This window comes from Carassius carassius, chromosome 14 (assembly GCF_963082965.1).
Source record: "Carassius carassius chromosome 14, fCarCar2.1, whole genome shotgun sequence".
NCBI classification, from domain to species: Eukaryota; Metazoa; Chordata; class Actinopteri; order Cypriniformes; family Cyprinidae; genus Carassius; species Carassius carassius.
In genome coordinates, this window is record NC_081768.1 from 1559141 (window position 1) to 1578743 (window position 19603).

The 19603-nt window shown below is 34.7% G+C and overlaps 1 protein-coding gene across 1 annotated transcript in view; it reads right to left on the reverse strand.

The window, feature by feature from the left end:
* LOC132157555 (DNA nucleotidylexotransferase-like) overlaps positions 1 to 19603 on the reverse strand; it is a 121471-nt gene that overhangs the window by 89282 nt on the left and 12586 nt on the right. Inside the window, exons 3-6 of the mRNA XM_059566927.1 lie at positions 11573 to 11689; positions 3926 to 4096; positions 2364 to 2435; positions 2154 to 2277 (exon numbers count right to left, since the gene is read on the reverse strand). Coding sequence (XP_059422910.1) covers positions 2154 to 2277; positions 2364 to 2435; positions 3926 to 4096; positions 11573 to 11689 — 484 coding nt within the window. The remainder of the gene's footprint in view (positions 1 to 2153; positions 2278 to 2363; positions 2436 to 3925; positions 4097 to 11572; positions 11690 to 19603) is intronic.

Consider the following 19603-nt stretch of genomic DNA (forward strand, 5'->3'; position numbering starts at 1 on the left):
TAAGCAGAAAAGCATCATATATTTGATGTAATTCACTGAACTTCAAAATAAAGACATCACAAGTGCACATCCGGAGAAATCCCTCCGATAACCGAAAATCTCCCGGACGGGATCTGCATAATTGTTTGAAGCCAGCATGTTGTTTGTAGATCAACAGGTCATAAATGAGCGCCTGAAGACAGCGGTGGAAAATTACGAGGCCTTGCAATTGAAAAATACTAGCGGTGTGCCTCATTAAACTTACAGTAGATTTTCCTAAACAATCAGTAATTAACAACACAGCCCTCCATCATAAATCCATATTAAGACGGGAGGCCATAAAACAACAGGTCAGATGAGGCGATGGCTTTAAACGCTAACAATTAAATCATATCATAATTCATAAATGAGCTGACAGCGGGAACATGTCTGGCCTTTTCCCAGCCTGATTGATGAGCTCTGAATGTATAACAACCAAAAACTATCACTTCCTTCCTCCTCCCGGGAGGCTTTTAATACGTGACGCTCCACATGAAACCAGACTCATCGATAAGTGTATTTATATTCCGAGGGGTTTAGCGTGCGACGCTCCTGAAGCACAGTACGAGAGGTAAACAGTGTGTTTGGAGCGGTCCCAGACACACACCGTCAGAGGACGACAGCTGCATAAAAATGCCCAGCAAATGATGAGTGTGGTTTGACAGGAACATTTATCACCTCTACACTGTTTTTACTCTGAGAGAGAAACAGAGAGGAGGTCTGGCTTAAAATAAAAACATTCAGACACTTCTAGAAAAAGTGACTCTTCTGTGAAAACATTGTAAACTGTGGTAAAACTGTGTTGTTTTGGACACCTGCATAGTAAAAACATGGTATTCCTGGAAGTGCTTTATAATAGCAATACAATTCTAGGGCTGGGAATTAGCAGAAACCTCCCAATTTTATATTTTATTGATTTTGAGCTGCTGTTTCTGTATATATATATATATATATACATATATATATATATATGCACACACACATACACACACACACACACACACATATATATAGCATTTTAAACTATATATATATATATATATATATATATATATATATATATATATATATATATAAAGCATGTTTTAGGTATTTTTATTCATTTAAATATAATTGTAAAAAAAAAGTGATAATGATAAATGAAAACAATGGTGTGTAGTAAAGTGTTTTTGAAATAAATATTTAGCTGCCAATTAAATATGTATTGAGACATTTTTATTATTATTATTACTGTTAGTATTAAGGTACAATATCTTTTTTTTTACGCATTTAGCATTTTTATACATTTTGGCTCTCCGTGTCCAGGATGATAACTGCGTTTTGTTTTGTTTTGTTTTGTTTTGTTTTGTTTTGTTTTGTTTTGTTTTGTTTTGTTTTGTTTTGTTTTGTTCTATTTTATTTTATTTTATTTTATTTTATTTTATTTATTAAGTTCTATTACAAAAAAGAAATCCAAGACACTCCTTTCGGTCCAAAAAAGTTAAAAAAATAAAATAAATAATAATAAAAAAAACGTGTGTATGTGTGTGTATGTATATATATATATATATATATATATATATGAAAAGTATTTTATAATTATATAAAATAGCATATATATACACATTTGGATAATGATAAAGAATTACAAAATACAATTTGTTAAATATCTTCTAATGCATGTGCATTATAATAATACAATTAATTACAAATATGTTTTACTATTTTTATATATTTTTTATATTTAAATATATTTGAAAAGCATTATTTATATATTTATATTTATATTTATATATATATATATATATATATATATATATATATATATATATATATATATATATATATATATATATATATAATGGTTTGATTAAGATTTAAACCAAGAAATGAACTGATAAATTATATTACAAGAGTGTGTATTCGTAAGTGCATTTGAACTGATGTTGACTTAACATCTATAATTTAACACATCTCTTTCCAAACCTGTTCAGTTGAAGCGTCAGTGTTTCTGCAACATAATCCTCTGAAGGAGAGCATAGACAAACCCAAGTGCAGCTTTCTTAAAGGCAAACGTGAGCAGATACAGAAACAAAGACTTGGCTAGACCTGGAACAAAACAAGGAACATGACACAAAACCCGTGTTACAGTTCACCTGCGGTCTGCATGCGGTTCAGTCTGATGCTGGGTTCGCTCAGCACCTGTTCAAACGACCGCAGTCCTCTACAGAACCAGCTCTCGGACGTTTTGGGTCCGACCCCGAAGACACTGCTGAACAACTGAGCCACAGACACATGAACACACACATTAACACACACACACACACACACACACAAGCGCTGAAGTCCTGAGAGACCTACTTTACCTTCATAGTCCGATACCTCTCATCATTCAGTATCTCCTCAACTCTGGAGGAAGAGCCGCATTCAAAGATCTCCTGTGAAGATAGAGACGTCAGACACGCCACAAACCGCTCAATCCACGCTAGCTGTGAATAATCTACACACACACAGCATCCTAGCGTTCACATTTATCACTGTGAATGTGGACGCCGTGATTGACTTTCCCATCAAACATGCTTCCCATTAATCACAGAAGTCACTTAAAGTCTCAGGAAAGAAAATTTGGAGAACCCTCCCCTTCATATCAACACTCTGTGTTTCACAGAAGTCGATGACATGAGGGAGAGTAAACGGTGTCTCGTCATTTTAAGGTGAACTAGTCATTTAACTGTCTGTGTTTGTTAAACCAGTCGGTGGAAAGCTGCACACGATTCATTCTCATCAAAGAAATGGAAAGCACTAGAGATATGAGGGCTAATATAGAGATGTTCTCTACATGCTGTCGGTAATCCCACAACTTTCAACGCAAATGGGAACAGTGTTTTTGTCACACATCACTCAATTATTAAAAGCTAAACGTCTTTCATTTTTAACAAGGCATAATATATTACAAGTTCTTCCTTGTATTCTCCAGACTTCAGGTGTCAAGAAACACAAACTCACAAACGCACATCTCTACTGAAACTAGGAGAATCTGATAAAATCGTGTCACAATTAACCACAAAACCAAAACATAAAATGGTCCTAAAATAAGCTTATACTGTATGCATATATATGTATATATATAAATATATTAGAAATCCTGATTATAGAGTTTAATGTAATGCAATGGTGTGCTCACCATTATGCTGTATTTATCTGATTGAAAACAGAGTAAAACTGTAAAAATGTGAAATATTTTTACAATTTAAAACAACTGTTTTCTATGTGAATATATTGTAAACTGTAATTTATTTCTGTTATCAAAAATGAATTTTCAGCATCATAACTCTAGTCTTCAGCGTCACATGATCCATCAGAAATAATATATATTTAAAGTCTCAAATAACATTTAAATAAATTATATTATAATTTTGTACTTTATATGTAACAAGGAAATAAAGGTAATAAATATCTGAAATTTCAAAATCATTCATAAATCCTGAATTTGAAGTATATGGGTATGTTTTAGGACCATTAACATTTTGACTATTAACATTTTTATTAGCATTTAAATGAGCATAAATCAAAGTCATTTTGATCCATTGCTACAAATATACCCCAGAGACTTAAGACCGCTTAAAATTACATTTTAAATAAGATATTAAAAGTAAGACTTTTAGGGGAAGTGTCATAACATCAGTGTGAAATATGACCCATGCAGACATGTTCTCACAGGTTTGAGCTTCCCCATTTTACCTCATTTAAAACCTACTCATTTTTCTTTTGGTGAAATGTTTGGCTCTCTCTTTCTTTCCAAAGCATGTCTTGCTGCTTTCCCCCTCAGGGAAGCAAACAGCGGCGGTGTGAAAGTGTATTTATCAGAGCCTCGGCAGGAGCAGAGCAGCTCAGATGACAGAGAGAGATGGACGAGGCTCATCTGCACCTCTATGATGGCCCTGCTATGTTCTCCGAGGCAGGGCAGATGCTGTGTCTCCTGCAGGTGTCTCAGGGCAGCGGGGAGGCTCTTGAGCACAGACGCCGCTCTTCTGAACGCCAGGCTTGGGCCCTGATTCCCACCGAACTCCAGGTTCTCCGCCAGCACCTCCAACGCATCCTACAGCAGCAGACCGGAGGACACGTTTGTCACAGGTCACATGATTGTGTTTCTTTATTAAAACAGCATAATATTACGAGTTCTTCCTTGTTTTTTCCAGCTCCAGCTGCCAAACACAAACACATATCTGTGCTGGAAAACTGCAGGATCTTCAGATTAATGCAGGTGGATCTCACGAAAACATGCTCTAAATACATTTCACCACAAAATCAAAAGAAAACTAAATCATAATGGTCCTAAAATAAACTTAAAAAAAATATATATATATATATAATACAGAAAGCCAAAAAGCAAATCATTAAATGAAAATGTTTATAGATCTTGAATAAATTAACTAATTCAATTCTAAAGCATAAAATAAAGAAAGAAATATTGCACACACATAGCTAACACTATATGACTATAAAACTACTTTTGTTACTTGAAAGAAAAACTTTGACTAAAATAATATATATATATATATATATATATATATATATATATATATATATATATAATTTTCTGAACGTTTTCTGAAATTAAATTAAATTAATTAAAATTAAATGAATGAAAATTACCGTATACAAACATATATTACAAAATAATATTTATTAAATAAATAAATAAAAATGTAAACATTAGAAAAACAACTGATATAACAATTTTTTTTACATTTAAATGAGCATAAATAAAACATAGTTCATCAAATATTTTCATAAATTACCATTTTAATTATATATTATTTTTCCACATACTTTTAGGGGGAAATGTGCTTTTTTTAAACTCTTTTATTAAATCATCTAAAAAATAATATTTCAAGTTCTTTATTGTATTTGTATTTTTATTTCATTTCATTTACTTTCTTTGTTTTTGTTGTCGCTCAAGCTCAAAATTTACTAAACTAAAAATAAAATTAAAGGAAACTATATAGACAGATAAAAAATAAACTCAAATCTAAAACTAAAAACAGATATCAAAATATTATTTAAAAAATCTCAATGACAGTAAAATATGATATGTATATGGCATATATAATATTATATATAAATTATATATGATTTTGTTATATATATATATATATATATATATATATATATATATATATATATATATATATATATATATATATATATATATATATAAATTGGTAAATAATATATTTCTCTGCCAGGACCTCCAGCTCATCCTACAGCACAGAATGACAGGAGGAGATGAAGTGTGAAAAACACTGAAAATATGACTGAGGTAGAAATGTAAAAAGGTCAAATAAAAGGCAGCAGGAGTGAGGCAAACAGATGAAAAGAGAAAGTAAGTCAGGTGTGGGTTTACACGGGCTGTGCAGTGACCCGTGCCGGCGGCCGACAGCAATCAGAGACTCTGTATTCTTCCCATCATGCAGTGCTCCTGTGCACGGTTTTCAGATGACCTCACAGCGACTCGTGGCTCTGTGATCAGTGGAGAGGAACCTGTCATTTTCCTCTTGTTCACGAGCGTTTCCCTGAGAGCCAGTGGCACACGTGTTCACACACTACTACATCATTTACACTCTTAAAAATAAAGCTGATTAAAAGGTTCTTCAAAGCGAAGCCATAGAAGAACCATTTCTAGTTCCACAAAGAACCATTCAGCCAAAGGAGAACCATCTCTTTCTTCCCTCTTTATAACCTGAAGAACCTTCTTTTGCCACATTAAACTGACTTTAAAACCATCAAGTTGAATTTCATGCCACTTGAAATTGTGCAATTAGCTAAAAAGCTAATGTAAATTAAATTTTTGATCGTATCATTTCTACAGTGTTCAGTGGCAGTCAAATGAAGCAAAATTATATCAAAAGATAAGCAACAGTTGTCAAAATTTTTATTACAATTGTTCTCTTTTGATTAAGGATGCATTTATTTAGTCATTATTTAATCAAAATTGTAATATTGTGACATTCACAATTTAAAACAGCTGTTTTCTATCTGTATATATTTTAATTTAAAATGTAATTTAAAATGTAATCCACCGATCTATAAAAGATCAGTGGTAAGACCTTAAAATCAATCAATCATAATAATAATAACTGTTTTGATACTTTACATAATTTTTAAGAATGAGTAAAATTTTCAAAAAATGTTGAACTTCATCAAAAACCCATTAAAAAATAATGCATCATAGGTTGTAATATACTGAACAAAGATTTTTAGAGTTTCTACATACATTTACAAATTTCTGTTTATTTTTATTCAATATATAAATATGCATTGTTTTAATTAATTAAAAAAGTAAAACTGTAATATTGTGAAATATCATTACAAATAATGCAATATTACAAAAATGTTTTCCATTTCAATGCATTTATTTTTTATTATTATTATTATTCCAGCGATGGCAAGATTTAAAAATAAATAAATAAATAAAACTATGTGCATAACCATTTTTTTTTTTTTTTTTTGAATTTTTAAAGAACGTTCAGAAATAATCTTTTTATAACTTCATAGGAACATTACCCCAAAAGTTCTGGTATGTGGATGTGTTGCATTTCTCTCACCCCCCCGAGTGCTGGGGCTTGTCAGTAGAATAACAGCAGCACAGGTTTATATGTACAACGGGGCGCAGTGAATCAACACATGCAGACGCTTTGTTTTCATGACATGAATGTGCCCAGACAGATTTAAAAACCCTCCCGACCGTGACATACACGACACCCCTGACACCAAACACACACACACACACACACAGTACTGGTTAATGAAAGCAGCAGGCCGGTAATGCCAGGGGTCACGGGGCCGTGTCCTGCTGAGCCGTGAGTGTGTGTGGTGAGGATGAGGATGAGAGTCCTGGAGTGTGAGAACAGCAGGAGTGTGTGTGTGTGTGTGTGTGTGTGTGTTGTTCGAGCGCCTGCTGTGCCGAAGGAAGCTCTGGAGAACTCAAGACGAGATCTGCAGCTTTAATGAAGTCCTCTGAACACACATCTGCTCTGTCTGCTGCTGTAAGGGTATGATATTATATTAGCATTGAGTGTATGGTGAATGAGTTAGCAATAAGACCAATAAGAAAATATAGTAGCAGTACACAAAGCTGACGTGCAGCACTCACGTTTATCCAGTGAAATCGTAGCCTTCTGAAGTTTAATCGTTATATTAAATTATATATTGCAATTTTGTCTTTCCATCCGCAAAGACTTCTAATAATTTAGACTCTTTGTAAACAATGTAAACAATTTAACGGAAAACCCTAACAAAGACAGTTCAGTGCAAACATTTCTGTCATGCATTTGGCAAAAAGCTGATGATTTTTCTTTTATGCCAAAAATCATTAGGATATTAAGTAATGATCATGTTCAATGAAGATATTTTGCGCATTTCCTAACGTAATTATATCTAAAATGTATTTTTGATTAGTAATATGCATTGCTAAGTACTTCATTTGAACAACTTTAAAGGAGATTTTTTACAATATTTAGATTTTTGTTTTTTTTGCACACTCAGATTCCAGATTTTCAAATGGTTGTATCTCATGCAAATACTGTCCTCCTAACAAACACATACATCATACATCAATGGAGAGATTATTTATTCAGCTTTCAGATGACGCATAAACCTAAAATGTGAAAAATTTACACTTAAGACTGGTTTTGTGGTTCAGGGTCACAAATGATAAAACATGCATAATATTTCTATTAATTTCTCCAGTGCTTTCTATAAAATCAAACACACCGCTTTCTCATTTCAATTGGATTTAGCTCTAGTTGGTCTATTATTATAGTATGATCTATTTCAGATAGCCTCGTCTCTAAACAGCACATCAAAATAAAACTGTTTGTTTCAATCAGACAGACTGTCTCTCCTGCCAAAGTGTGCTGTTTTTAGCCAAAAAATAAGAGCAGAATGTACCAGATTTCTTTGCTTGAAACGCTGGCTATGTGCAGGTAAACCTCTCCTGACTCCGGGGGAAATCTATTTCTAGTCCTGACAAGTGGACTGAAGCATTGACTTCACTCACAATCCTTTATTTATGTCCGAATACATTTCAAATTCCAATGCTGAACGACTTCATAATGCACTCCTGAATCAATGAAGAACATACACACGCCTGACCTACTATACCGCAAACACAACGTGAACGTTTTTCACAGAGGAACTTTTATTTATGAGCACAGAACTGTACAGTGGCTCTGGAAATAATGGACTTTCCAGGGCTTTCATCCATGCAGCAGCACACATAATGACCGGCGTATCTGCTGCTGCAAGATGTAAATACCAACCATCAGACGCCTCCTGCATCGGATAACACCGCGCTTTAATGTCCATGTGTGCTGGCTTTCATTAGCAGACATTACTGTGATTCCCGGTCAGCTGTATGATGAAGCGAGGGGTCGTTAGAGAGGTTGATTCGGCCTGGGAAAGACCTTCCCAGCACAGCTGTGGCACCAGAGGCCAAGAGATGAAAGCAAACAACACACGACGCCTGCTCATTAATGTCTATTTACACCCTCCACATTAAATCAGCCAGCATTCATTCACACACACGCTTTCCCTGGTAAAGATGGAGAGATGGAGAAAAATGCATGATGACAGAATGCCAAAAACACAGTGAGAGAAAGAGAAGAAAAGAAAAAAGACACATAGTAGCTCTGATTTAAAACGTTTAAATATATATATATATATTTATATCATAATTATTCTATTTCATAGTTATTTACACAGTTTATTGCATAAAATTGATCCAGCATCCACATCACATGGTAAAACATGGTGACATGGTAAAAATCATGAAATAACAATTAATAATATCTAATATAATAAATATTATTCAATATATAACCATGCAAAAATACAACGATGATAAAAAAAAGATTATATACATAGCCACATAATCAGTGATGACAGAATGCAAGAAACAGAGAATAAGAAAGAAAAGAAAGAAATAAGGGACAAAAAGACACACAGTAGCTATGTTTCATTAACATAATATTATATATAATTATACATATAATTATTCTACATTATATTACTATTTAATATTACTTCAAACCAGTTGATTTGAAATGTTTTCCACAAATCTATTGCATAAAATTGATCTAGAACACCCTAGCAATCACATAATGTGGGAAAGTTATTATTATTATTATTGAGTAATAATATATAATTGAATATATAAACATGCAAAATTCAACCATATGCAACCATAACAGCAATTCAATATAATACTAATAATAATACCTAAATAAGTGATTATTTAATATGTATAAACATGCAAAAATCACTCCAGAACAATACTAACTTAACCTCTTAACTGGTAACCAGTCTTACTTTTCAGATTCAAAGTAGAATAATCTATCTCTTAAACCTGAATTTATGACCAGTCTCGAAGAAAATAAATAAATAGATGACTTACTTTTTAAGACTAGTCTAAGCCGTTTATGTAAAAAAAAATTTAATAATTATTGTAAAAAAAAAATTGCAACCAAAAATAATTGAATTCCCAGTGATAGTTAAAAAAGCCACTCCCAAACTCAACTGAATGTATGCATTTTTCTGTCACAAATGTAAATATTTCTGTCACAATATTACTTCTTCTTCTAAGATGTTAATGAGTTCCACAAGATACATTTTTTGAAGTGCTTAAGCTTTCAAATGATATCTTATTTAATGATGATTGCTTAAATTTGTGATAAAAAGCCTTATATAAATCAAATAAATAGTAATAAATGTAACACAAAAAGAGCACCAAGCGTCCTCTTTGGCCAGGTTAACCAGTTAAACACCTCTGATTTAACAATGCATTCAGGCCACATAAAAAAAAAACACAATGTAAGTAAGCAGATTTGATGCAGCATTTGGATATATAAATATATAAGGACTCAAATGCACATGTCATGTGTAGCTAAAACAAAACAGATTACATCTCTCGTAAAAACCCTGAGCTCATCTCATCTCCTTGTGCTGTTCTTCAGCTCAGTCATTATTCTCAATAATGTGTTTGCATTGCAGGTGTTTTTCTCTCCTGCCAATAGACAATCAGTCTCTGTTTCCATTAAAATATCATATTTGCCAGTGAAATACAGAAGAGATTTTAATCTGTGCTCTCGGTTACGGTTCACCTCACCCTGTCAGTCTTTGGTGTTTTTCTCGTTCATCATAATTGATTTATTAACGTTGCTCATCGCAAAATACGAGTCTAGGCAAATGTCAAATCTGAAACAACGCATATTCTCACACTATTTTTCTCTTGATTGATGTTCAAAGTAGCATGACACATTAGCTGTGATAATCAGAGAGCGGTGCCTGATGCATCCGAAAGCTCTTAAACCTCCAGCGTCTAATTCTGGCACCGAACACGCAGCTCGTGCGGAAAAGTTTCGCCGTTCTGACAGCGTCTCAAGAGTTGCTCACAGAAGCCTAAAGTGAATCTGTTCTAATATCGAATAAATGTTTAAAGCAGAACATGACTGAAGCTTTGCTCAACTACTGATAACATGCCTGTAACCCTCCAGATGCAAATCGCAAGACAAAGCAAAGTGTCCACTTCTTGAGAGAAAACAGAAATGTCTGCATTTGTTAATCTACGTGTGTGTGTGTGTGTGTGTGTGTGTGTGTGTGTGTGTGTGTGTGTGTGTGTGTGTGTGTGTGTGTGTGTGTGTGTGTGTGTGTGTGTTAATGGGGACGTGTGTGTGTGTGTGTGTGTGTGTGTGTGTGTGTGTGTGTGTTGTGTGTTAATGGGGACGTGTGTGTGTGTGTGTGTGTGTGTATGTGTGTGTGTGTGTGTGTGTGTGTGTGTTAATGGGGACGTGTGTGTGTGTGTGTGTGTGTGTGTGTGTGTGTGTGTGTGTGTGTGTGTGTGTGTGTGTGTGTCTGTGTGTGTTTGTGTGTTAATGGGGACGTGTGTGTGTGTGTATGTGTGTGTGTGTGTGTGTGTGTGTTAATGGGGACGTGTGTGTGTGTGTGTGTGTGTGTGAGTGTGTGTGTGTGTGTGTGTGTGTGTGCTAATGGGGACGTGTGTATGTGTGTGTGTGTGTGTGTGTGTGTGTGTGTGTTTGTGAGTGTGTGTTGTGTGTGTGTGTGTGTGCTAATGGGTGTGTGTGTGTGTGTGTGTGTGTGTGTGTGTGTGTGTGTGTGTGTGTGTGTGTGTGTGTGTGTGTGTGCTAATGGGTGTGTGTGTGTGTGTGTGTGTGTGTGTGTGTGTGCTAATGGGTGTGTGCGTGTGTGTGTGTGTGTGTGTGTGTGTGTGTGTGTGTGTGTGTGTGTGTGTGTGTGTGTGTGTGTGTGTGTGTGTGTGTTTGTGTGTTAATGGGGACGTGTGTGTGTGTGTGTGTGTGTGTGTGTGTGTGTGTGCTAATGGGTGTGTGTGTGTGTGTGTGTGTGTGTGTGTGTGTGTGTGTGTGTGTGTGTGTGTGTGCTAATGGGTGTGTGTGTGTGTGTGTGTGTGTGTGTGTGTGTGTGTGTGTGTGTGTGCTAATGGGTGTGTGTGTGTGTGTGTGTGTGTGTGTGTGTGTGTGTGTGTGTTTGTACTCACTGTAAAGATCTTATTGTGGTTATCCATCGTCGTTCGTCTCTGGCAAGCATATGGAGATAACGCAGACTCAGGTTCGGCTGACGGATTCGCACATGACCTCTGATCCACGGCGGGATTCTTCTCATAAACACACACACACACACAAAGAGAGAGAGAGACTCATAAATCAATCAGATGTCAAGTCAACATAAGATCAGAATAAACAAGTGGCATGAACCAGTTCACAAAAGCCTCTGGACCATAGACTTACAATGAAGGAGGGTCCCAAGCAAACACACAGAATACACTTTTGCAACACTTAGAAGGCCTGCAGAATTACATAGAAAAACCATGTGGATTACTTCTTAGGTCAAGGTCAAGGTCAAGGTCAAGTTTATTTATATAGTCCTTTAAAACAACATAAGTGCTGCACAACATACCGAACAAAACACGTGAGAGTCTGGTTACGCCCGCTAACGAAATGTATCTCGTCTCACAGGAACAGCACGAAAACGACCGAACGCATCAGAATCAATTACAGCTTTATGATTTACAATTACAGCCAGCAGCTCATGGATTGGCGTTTGATTATTCACCCCCTCCCGACTCACTAAAGGATTGCAGCGGTAATGTCAGCGCTCTGGGAATAATTGCTGGATGCGATGGGAGTCTGTACCTGTGAAAATGACCTGCGCAATCATCTCAGCACATTGTGATAATGGCAGATTCAGCGAGGGAAAGTGAACGCTAACACGCTGTTCTGACCGCACGCTATTTTAGATCTGAAGGAAATAAGGGCTGATATCTTCACTTCCCTCCAGCAAAAGCTCTCAGAAGTTTGAAAAATCAGAGCCATTATTCGCCGTCAGGGGCGTCACCTCCTTCTCAAGCATAAAGAGGCTGCATATAATGCCTGTATGATGACTATTTCAGAAACTAATCTGGTCCCCATGTTAAATTATGATAGTTAAAGGCACTTTCAGATTCAATTTCTCTTCCTGTGACACCAGACCTCGCTGTGGGTTTCTGACTTCACATGCCTTTTCACTGCCACTCAGACAAAAACATTCATAATGTCTAAAAAAACTACACTGCATGGAGAGCAAATGGAGACTCGACAAGATCTCAAACTGCTCAGATTTGCCAGATTTTATTCGCCAATCAAATTCAAGTCAATTCCGCCATAAAAAAAAACAAATTTACAATTAAATTAAGAGAAACTTCTGAGACAAAGTTGATGTCTCCTGATCTATTACACATCCTTGCATTTTGAAATAAATAAAAGAAATAATCAAATAAATGTTACAAATAAAAATCTGCTGATTTGCAATAAAAAAGGCAATATAATGCATAAATTAATTATGCTGAATTCAAGTGTATTCATAAAAAATTTCCATCATGTAGTTTTATCACACAATAAGTATGAATATTTTTCAAATTATATATAAAAAATACTAATTTAAGAACTAAAATTACTAAGACTGAAATAAAAATGAATGGTCGATAAATATTAATTTTAATATTAATTATTAAAAATAAATATTAAAATAAAATATTAATGTAAAAAATAAAAATTGCGCAAAAGTGCATGAGATTATTAAATTTACTTAAACAGAAATACAAACTAATTAATGATAAATATAGATATTAATATATATATATATATATATATATATATATATATATATATATATATATATATATATATATAAATTAAAAAGGCACCTAAGATTACTAAATAAAATAAATTTCAAATGAAAATATTAAAATAAAATAAGGAAAATGTTAATGTGAATTAAAACTGAAAAATAAAAATAAATATTAGATTAAACAAAACATGAATTAGGTTTTTTTATGTATAACATCTCAAAGACTCAAAATACATAATTTAACTTACAATATGCATGGAGTGGAAAAAAAATATGCTCAAATACTCCATTTAATGTCAAGAACTTTACATAAACACACATTTATAAATAAAAGTCTTTTCCACAAAATCTGTCATTTTCTGTGGCTGTTCAAATATAATAAAAGCAGCTCATGCTTGCATTTTCTTCTGTCAATAAGCGTAAATTCAGGATTATAAATAAAATAATGTGAAAACTGGCTAAGAAATGAAAAACAATGCTTTAATCTGGCTCTGATTCAGATTCAGAATCATGTATTTGTGCCAGTTTTTTTCTGATTAAGGGAAAAAACAAGACTTCTTTACCTTATTAATGGCTCTTGAAAGTGCTACAAAATGCATCATATTTAATGACAAAGTGTGGCGTGCTCCAGCAAAACAGGCTATTTTTGGAAATAAATATAAGATTTGATTCAGCAGATACGATGCAGAGCAGTTTAACAGAGCAATAACATTTTAACAAATTAAAAGTGCATTACATCTGGCACCTCTGGAGGTCACAGACACTGAAAAGAGGTTTTCTGTCTGCGGATTGACTTCACCTCAACAGGCAGAAACAATGAGCTGAAATGACTGCAGGTGAGAGAAGCGTCTGCCGGGGTTAATGACCAACACTTGAGCAGGTGAGTCGAGAGCATGGCTCGGGTTAATGAGATCACACCCTGAACACCGGCTCGGCTCGGGTTCACATCCCTCCTGATTCCTCTCCAAGTGCATGACTGATCGCTAAACAGATGTCTCTGAAGACACACACACTCATTTCTGATCATCCCATCCGTCTAGACGGCAGCGAGAGGCGTATTTATCTGCGTTTCTCACAATCATCACGAGTCAGTGGGTGTAAAAGCTGCAGTCAGATAGTCTTCAGGAGAGAAAGGCGACTTAAAGACGGCATTTTTAGAGGAATAATAAAGGCATGTTCTTTCGTAGCGGTGCATTTCTGCATTTCTACACCTCATCATGCATCCTTATAAAAGGAACAGTTCACAAATCGTAAAACTACAGCTATTAAAAAATCCTTTTCATCAAATTATTTAAAGCTCAAATAAAACAAAAATAAATATTATATGGTAGAAAAGGGTATAGTAAAATATATATATATATATATATATATATATATATATATATATATATATATATATTTAAATTAATAAAATGATAAAAGCATATAAAATTACTAATACTTTAACTAAAATGAAAAATGTAAGTACTAAAATTACTATGAAATAAAAATGAAGTCTTTGGTAATTGACATAAAGCTGAATATATATATATATATATATATATATATATATATATATATATATATATATATATATATATATATATATATATATATATATATATATAATGTTGTTGTTTTTTTTTTTTGTAGTAGTAGTAGTAGTATATGAAGAAGTATTGAAATTAATAAAATTAAAGCTGAAATAAAATGAAATAAAGCTAAATTGAAATATAAAAAGAAAAATGTTTTTGTTCATTGAAATAAAGCTGAAAAATATCAAATATACAAATTAGATGAAAAAAATAAACTTAAATTACTTAAAATACTCAAATTAATCTACAACCCGAATTCCGGAAAAGTTGGGACGTTTTTTAAATTTGAATAAAATGAAAACTAAAAGACTTTCAAATCACATGAGCCAATATTTTATTCACAATAGAACATAGATAACATAGCAAATGTTTAAACTGAGAAAGTTTACAATTTTATGCACAAAATGAGCTCATTTCAATTTTGATTTCTGCTACAGGTCTCAAAATAGTTGGGACGGGGCATGTTTACCATGGTGTAGCATCTCCTTTTCTTTTCAAAACAGTTTGAAGACGTCTGGGCATTGAGGCTATGAGTTGCTGGAGTTTTGCTGTTGGAATTTGGTCCCATTCTTGCCTTATATAGATTTCCAGCTGCTGAAGAGTTCGTGGTCGTCTTTGACGTATTTTTCGTTTAATGATGCGCCAAATGTTCTCTATAGGTGAAAGATCTGGACTGCAGGCAGGCCAGGTTAGCACCCGGACTCTTCTACGACGAAGCCATGCTGTTGTTATAGCTGCAGTATGTGGTTTTGCATTGTCCTGCTGAAATAAACAAGGCCTTCCCTGAAATAGACGTTGTTTGGAGGGAAGCATATGTTGCTCTAAAACCTTTATATACCTTTCAGCATTCACAGAGCCTTCCAAAACATGCAAGCTGCCCATACCGTATGCACTTATGCACCCCCATACCATCAGAGATGCTGGCTTTTGAACTGAACGCTGATAACATGCTGGAAGGTCTCCCTCCTCTTTAGCCCAGAGGACACGGCGTCCGTGATTTCCAACAAGAATGTCAAATTTGGACTCGTCTGACCATAAAACACTATTCCACTTTGAAATAGTCCATTTTAAATGAGCCTTGGCCCACAGGACACGACGGCGCTTCTGGACCATGTTCACATATGGCTTCCTTTTTGCATGATAGAGCTTTAGTTGGCATCTGCTGATGGCACGGCGGATTGTGTTTACCGACAGTGGTTTCTGAAAGTATTCCTGGGCCCATTTAGTAATGTCATTGACACAATCATGCCGATGAGTGATGCAGTGTCGTCTGAGAGCCCGAAGACCACGGGCATCCAATAAAGGTCTCTGGCCTTGTCCCTTACGCACAGACATTTCTCCAGTTTCTCTGAATCTTTTGATGATGTTATGCACTGTAGATGATGAGATTCGCAAAGCATTTGCAATTTGACGTTGAGGAACAAAGTTTTCCACAATTTTTTTACGCAGTCTTTCACAGATTGGAGAGCCTCTGCCCATCTTTACTTCTGAGAGACTCTGCTTCTCTAAGACAAAGCTTTTATAGCTAATCATGTTACAGACCTGATATCAATTAACTTAATTAATCACTAGATGTTCTCCCAGCTGGATCTTTTCAAAACTGCTTGCTTTTTTAGCCATTTGTTGCCCCCGTGCCAACTTTTTTGAGACCTGTAGCAGGCATTAAATTTTAAATGAGCTAATTAAGTGGATAAAAGTGTAAAATTTCTCAGTTTAAACATTTGCTACGTTATCTATGTTCTATTGTGAATAAAATATTGGCTCATGTGATTTGAAATTCCTTTAGTTTTCATTTTATTAAAATTTAAAAAACGTCCCAACTTTTCCGGAATTCGGGTTGTAACTAAATTAATTAAATAAAAAAAAGAAATCAAAAAACAAAATGACAAACTTAAACAAAAAAAAAAACTACAACTTAAAATGAAAACTGAACAATAAAAATAAGTAGCTTATTTAAAATATAAAATTATATAATATTTCTGTAGGTCATGGTGCTAGAAATGTAAGTTGCTTTGGATAAAAGAATCTGCAAAATGCAAAAACACAAATAATATTCCTTGTTCACTCCAAAAACAACCTTTTATTGAACAACCTCTGTTTTTTGGTTCTGATTTATTCCGCCAAGGACAAAACATACCATAAAATCATCAAATACGTCTTGCAGTCTATGACTCTTAAAAATCACCTGACAGCTTCGCATGAGCAACAGACCCAAAGGTAACTTATTCACTGATAAATCTTTTCTTCTTAAACCTCATTTATAGTCAAATTCTTCATCTGTCACACACAAATCAATGACGTTCAGTGTCAAAGACATCAATGACTTATATATATGTGTGTGTGTGCGTGTGTGTGTGTGTGTGTGTGTGTGTGTGTGTGTGTGTGTGTGTGTGTGTGTGTGTGTGTGTGTGTGTCATTTTCAGCTGAATTATTCCTTTAATGTCGCAGATCCATTATTGTCTTTTGCATCATTACCTGACTCTGATATTTTGATCAATCAAAGCATCTTCATTTAAGCTGCTCGATGCTAAACGCCTCAATCAATGCTGGGACGAAAGTAAACAAGCCATTTTCTGGTCTGCGGCACTAAGAGACAAACTCGAGTTCACAGTCATATGTTTTTTTTGTTTTTATTTTTTTATTGTTTATTTAAAAGGGACAATGCACATTAATTAACATTTTTTGTTTTACACTCAAAATGTAAATGCGCCAGAGTTAGCTAGAGAGCTAATTTTCATCTGTAGTCCCTAGGCAGGTAGACAAAAAAATACGTGTAAAACAGAAAACAATTTAACAAAATAGATACATAATAATAAATACAATACAAAGAAGGGCAGTACCTAAGATAATATAAACCAACTATTAATGATTGCAGTTTTGAGTGTTTTTAATCCATTTCTTAAGTGTAAATTTAAATGATAAATAGCTGGTGCTCTCTCTGAGTTCCATAGGGAGGCAGTTCCAATAATTTGAGGCCCGTACTGAGAAGACTGTTTGGCCAAACTTACTACGTCTATACGGTACAACACAGTCTCCCCTGGTAACTGCCCTTGTTGCCCTGCCACTACTGTTCTTCTGTTGTATAAATTCACCCAGTGGTGGAGGTGCAAGTCCATGTAAAATTTTAAAAATAAGGCAGGCATCTAGATAATGTAAAAACTATCAAAATTAAATAAATTATATTTAGTAATAATATTGCAGTGGTAATAGCTAATAGGTTTTTGATCTAATATTTTTAAGGTTTGCTTATAAAGGGTTTCTATTGGTTTAAGAGTTGTCACATTTTCTTGGGACCAGCTTGTAAAACAATATGATATGTGAGAAAAAATCATGGCATACATAAAAAGTTTGGCTGCCTCTGTTGTTAAATAAGGCCTTATGTGTCTGAAGTTAGCCAGATTATATCTAATGGTATTAGCCACCTTTTTAACATGCTTTTTAAAAGTTAAATTAGAATCTAAAATAAAACCAAGGTATTTAAACTCAGACACAACCATGAGTTTTTCTCCCTCAATAAAAACATCAGCCTGCTGTGCACTTGTGGACCTCTTAGAAAAGAACATACAGACTGTTTTGTTAATGTTAAGATGCAGATCTGACATTTCTAGCCATTCGGAAATATGCACTAGTGCTTGGGTTAATTTAGTTGCAGCCTGTTGTTTGTTTTTGGCATGCAAATAAAGAACTGTATCATTTGCATACATTTGCACATTAACAGATTGACAGACTAAAGGCAAATCATTAATGTACAGGCTAAACAAGATAGGGCCCAATACTGACCCCTGGGGTACACCAATATTACAATCAAGATATGAAGAGTAAGAATTACCAATATGTACACTCTGTTTCCTGTTAGTTAAATATGACTCCATCCATTTCATGGCCTCATCTGATAAATTAAAAAAAGATAATTTTGATAATAGTGTCCGGTGATTCACAGTGTCAAAAGCCTTTTTAAGGTCCAGAAACACTGCACCTACTATACCACCCTCATCTAATTGAATCAGAATCAGAATCAGAATGAGCTTTTATTGCCAGGTATGTTTACACATACGAGGAATTTGTTTTCGTGACAGAAGCTCCGCAGTACAACAGAATGACAGCGACAGAACATAAAACACATAATAAAAGAATATAAAAATACAAAAAATACAAATAAGAAGACAAGGAATGACAATATACAAATTGACAATTGTAGGCAGGTATATTACAAAAATGCAGTTATGTATGTACATGTATATTATGTGCAAAATTTAAGTGTATACTAAGTATGTGTGTTAGATAAATTAAGTGTATGTGTATATAAATATTAAGTGTAGTGTGTTCAGTGTGTATCAGCTGTTCATAAGATGGATTGCCTGAGGGAAGAAACTGTTCCTGTGTCTGGTCGTTCTGGCGCTCAGTGCTCTGTAGCGTCGACCAGATGGCAACAGTTCAAAGAGGGAGTGTGCTGGATGTGAGGGGTCCAGAGTGATTTTAACAGCCCTTTTGCTCACTCTGGATAAGTACAGTTCTTGAATAGAAGGGAGGGTTGAACCGATGATTCGCTCAGCAGTCCGGACTACCCTCTGTAGTCTTCTGAGGTCCGATTTAGAAGCTGAGCTGAACCAGACAGTTACTGAAGTGCAGAGGATGGATTCGATGATGGTGGAGTAGAACTGTTTCAGCAGATCCTGTGGCAGGTTAAACTTCCTAAGCTGGCGAAGGAAGTACAACCTCTGCTGGGCCTTTTTCACAATGGAGTCAATGTGAATGTCCCACTTCAGGTCCTGAGAGATAGTGGTGCCCAGGAACCTGAATGACTCCACTGCAGTCACAGTGCTGTTCAT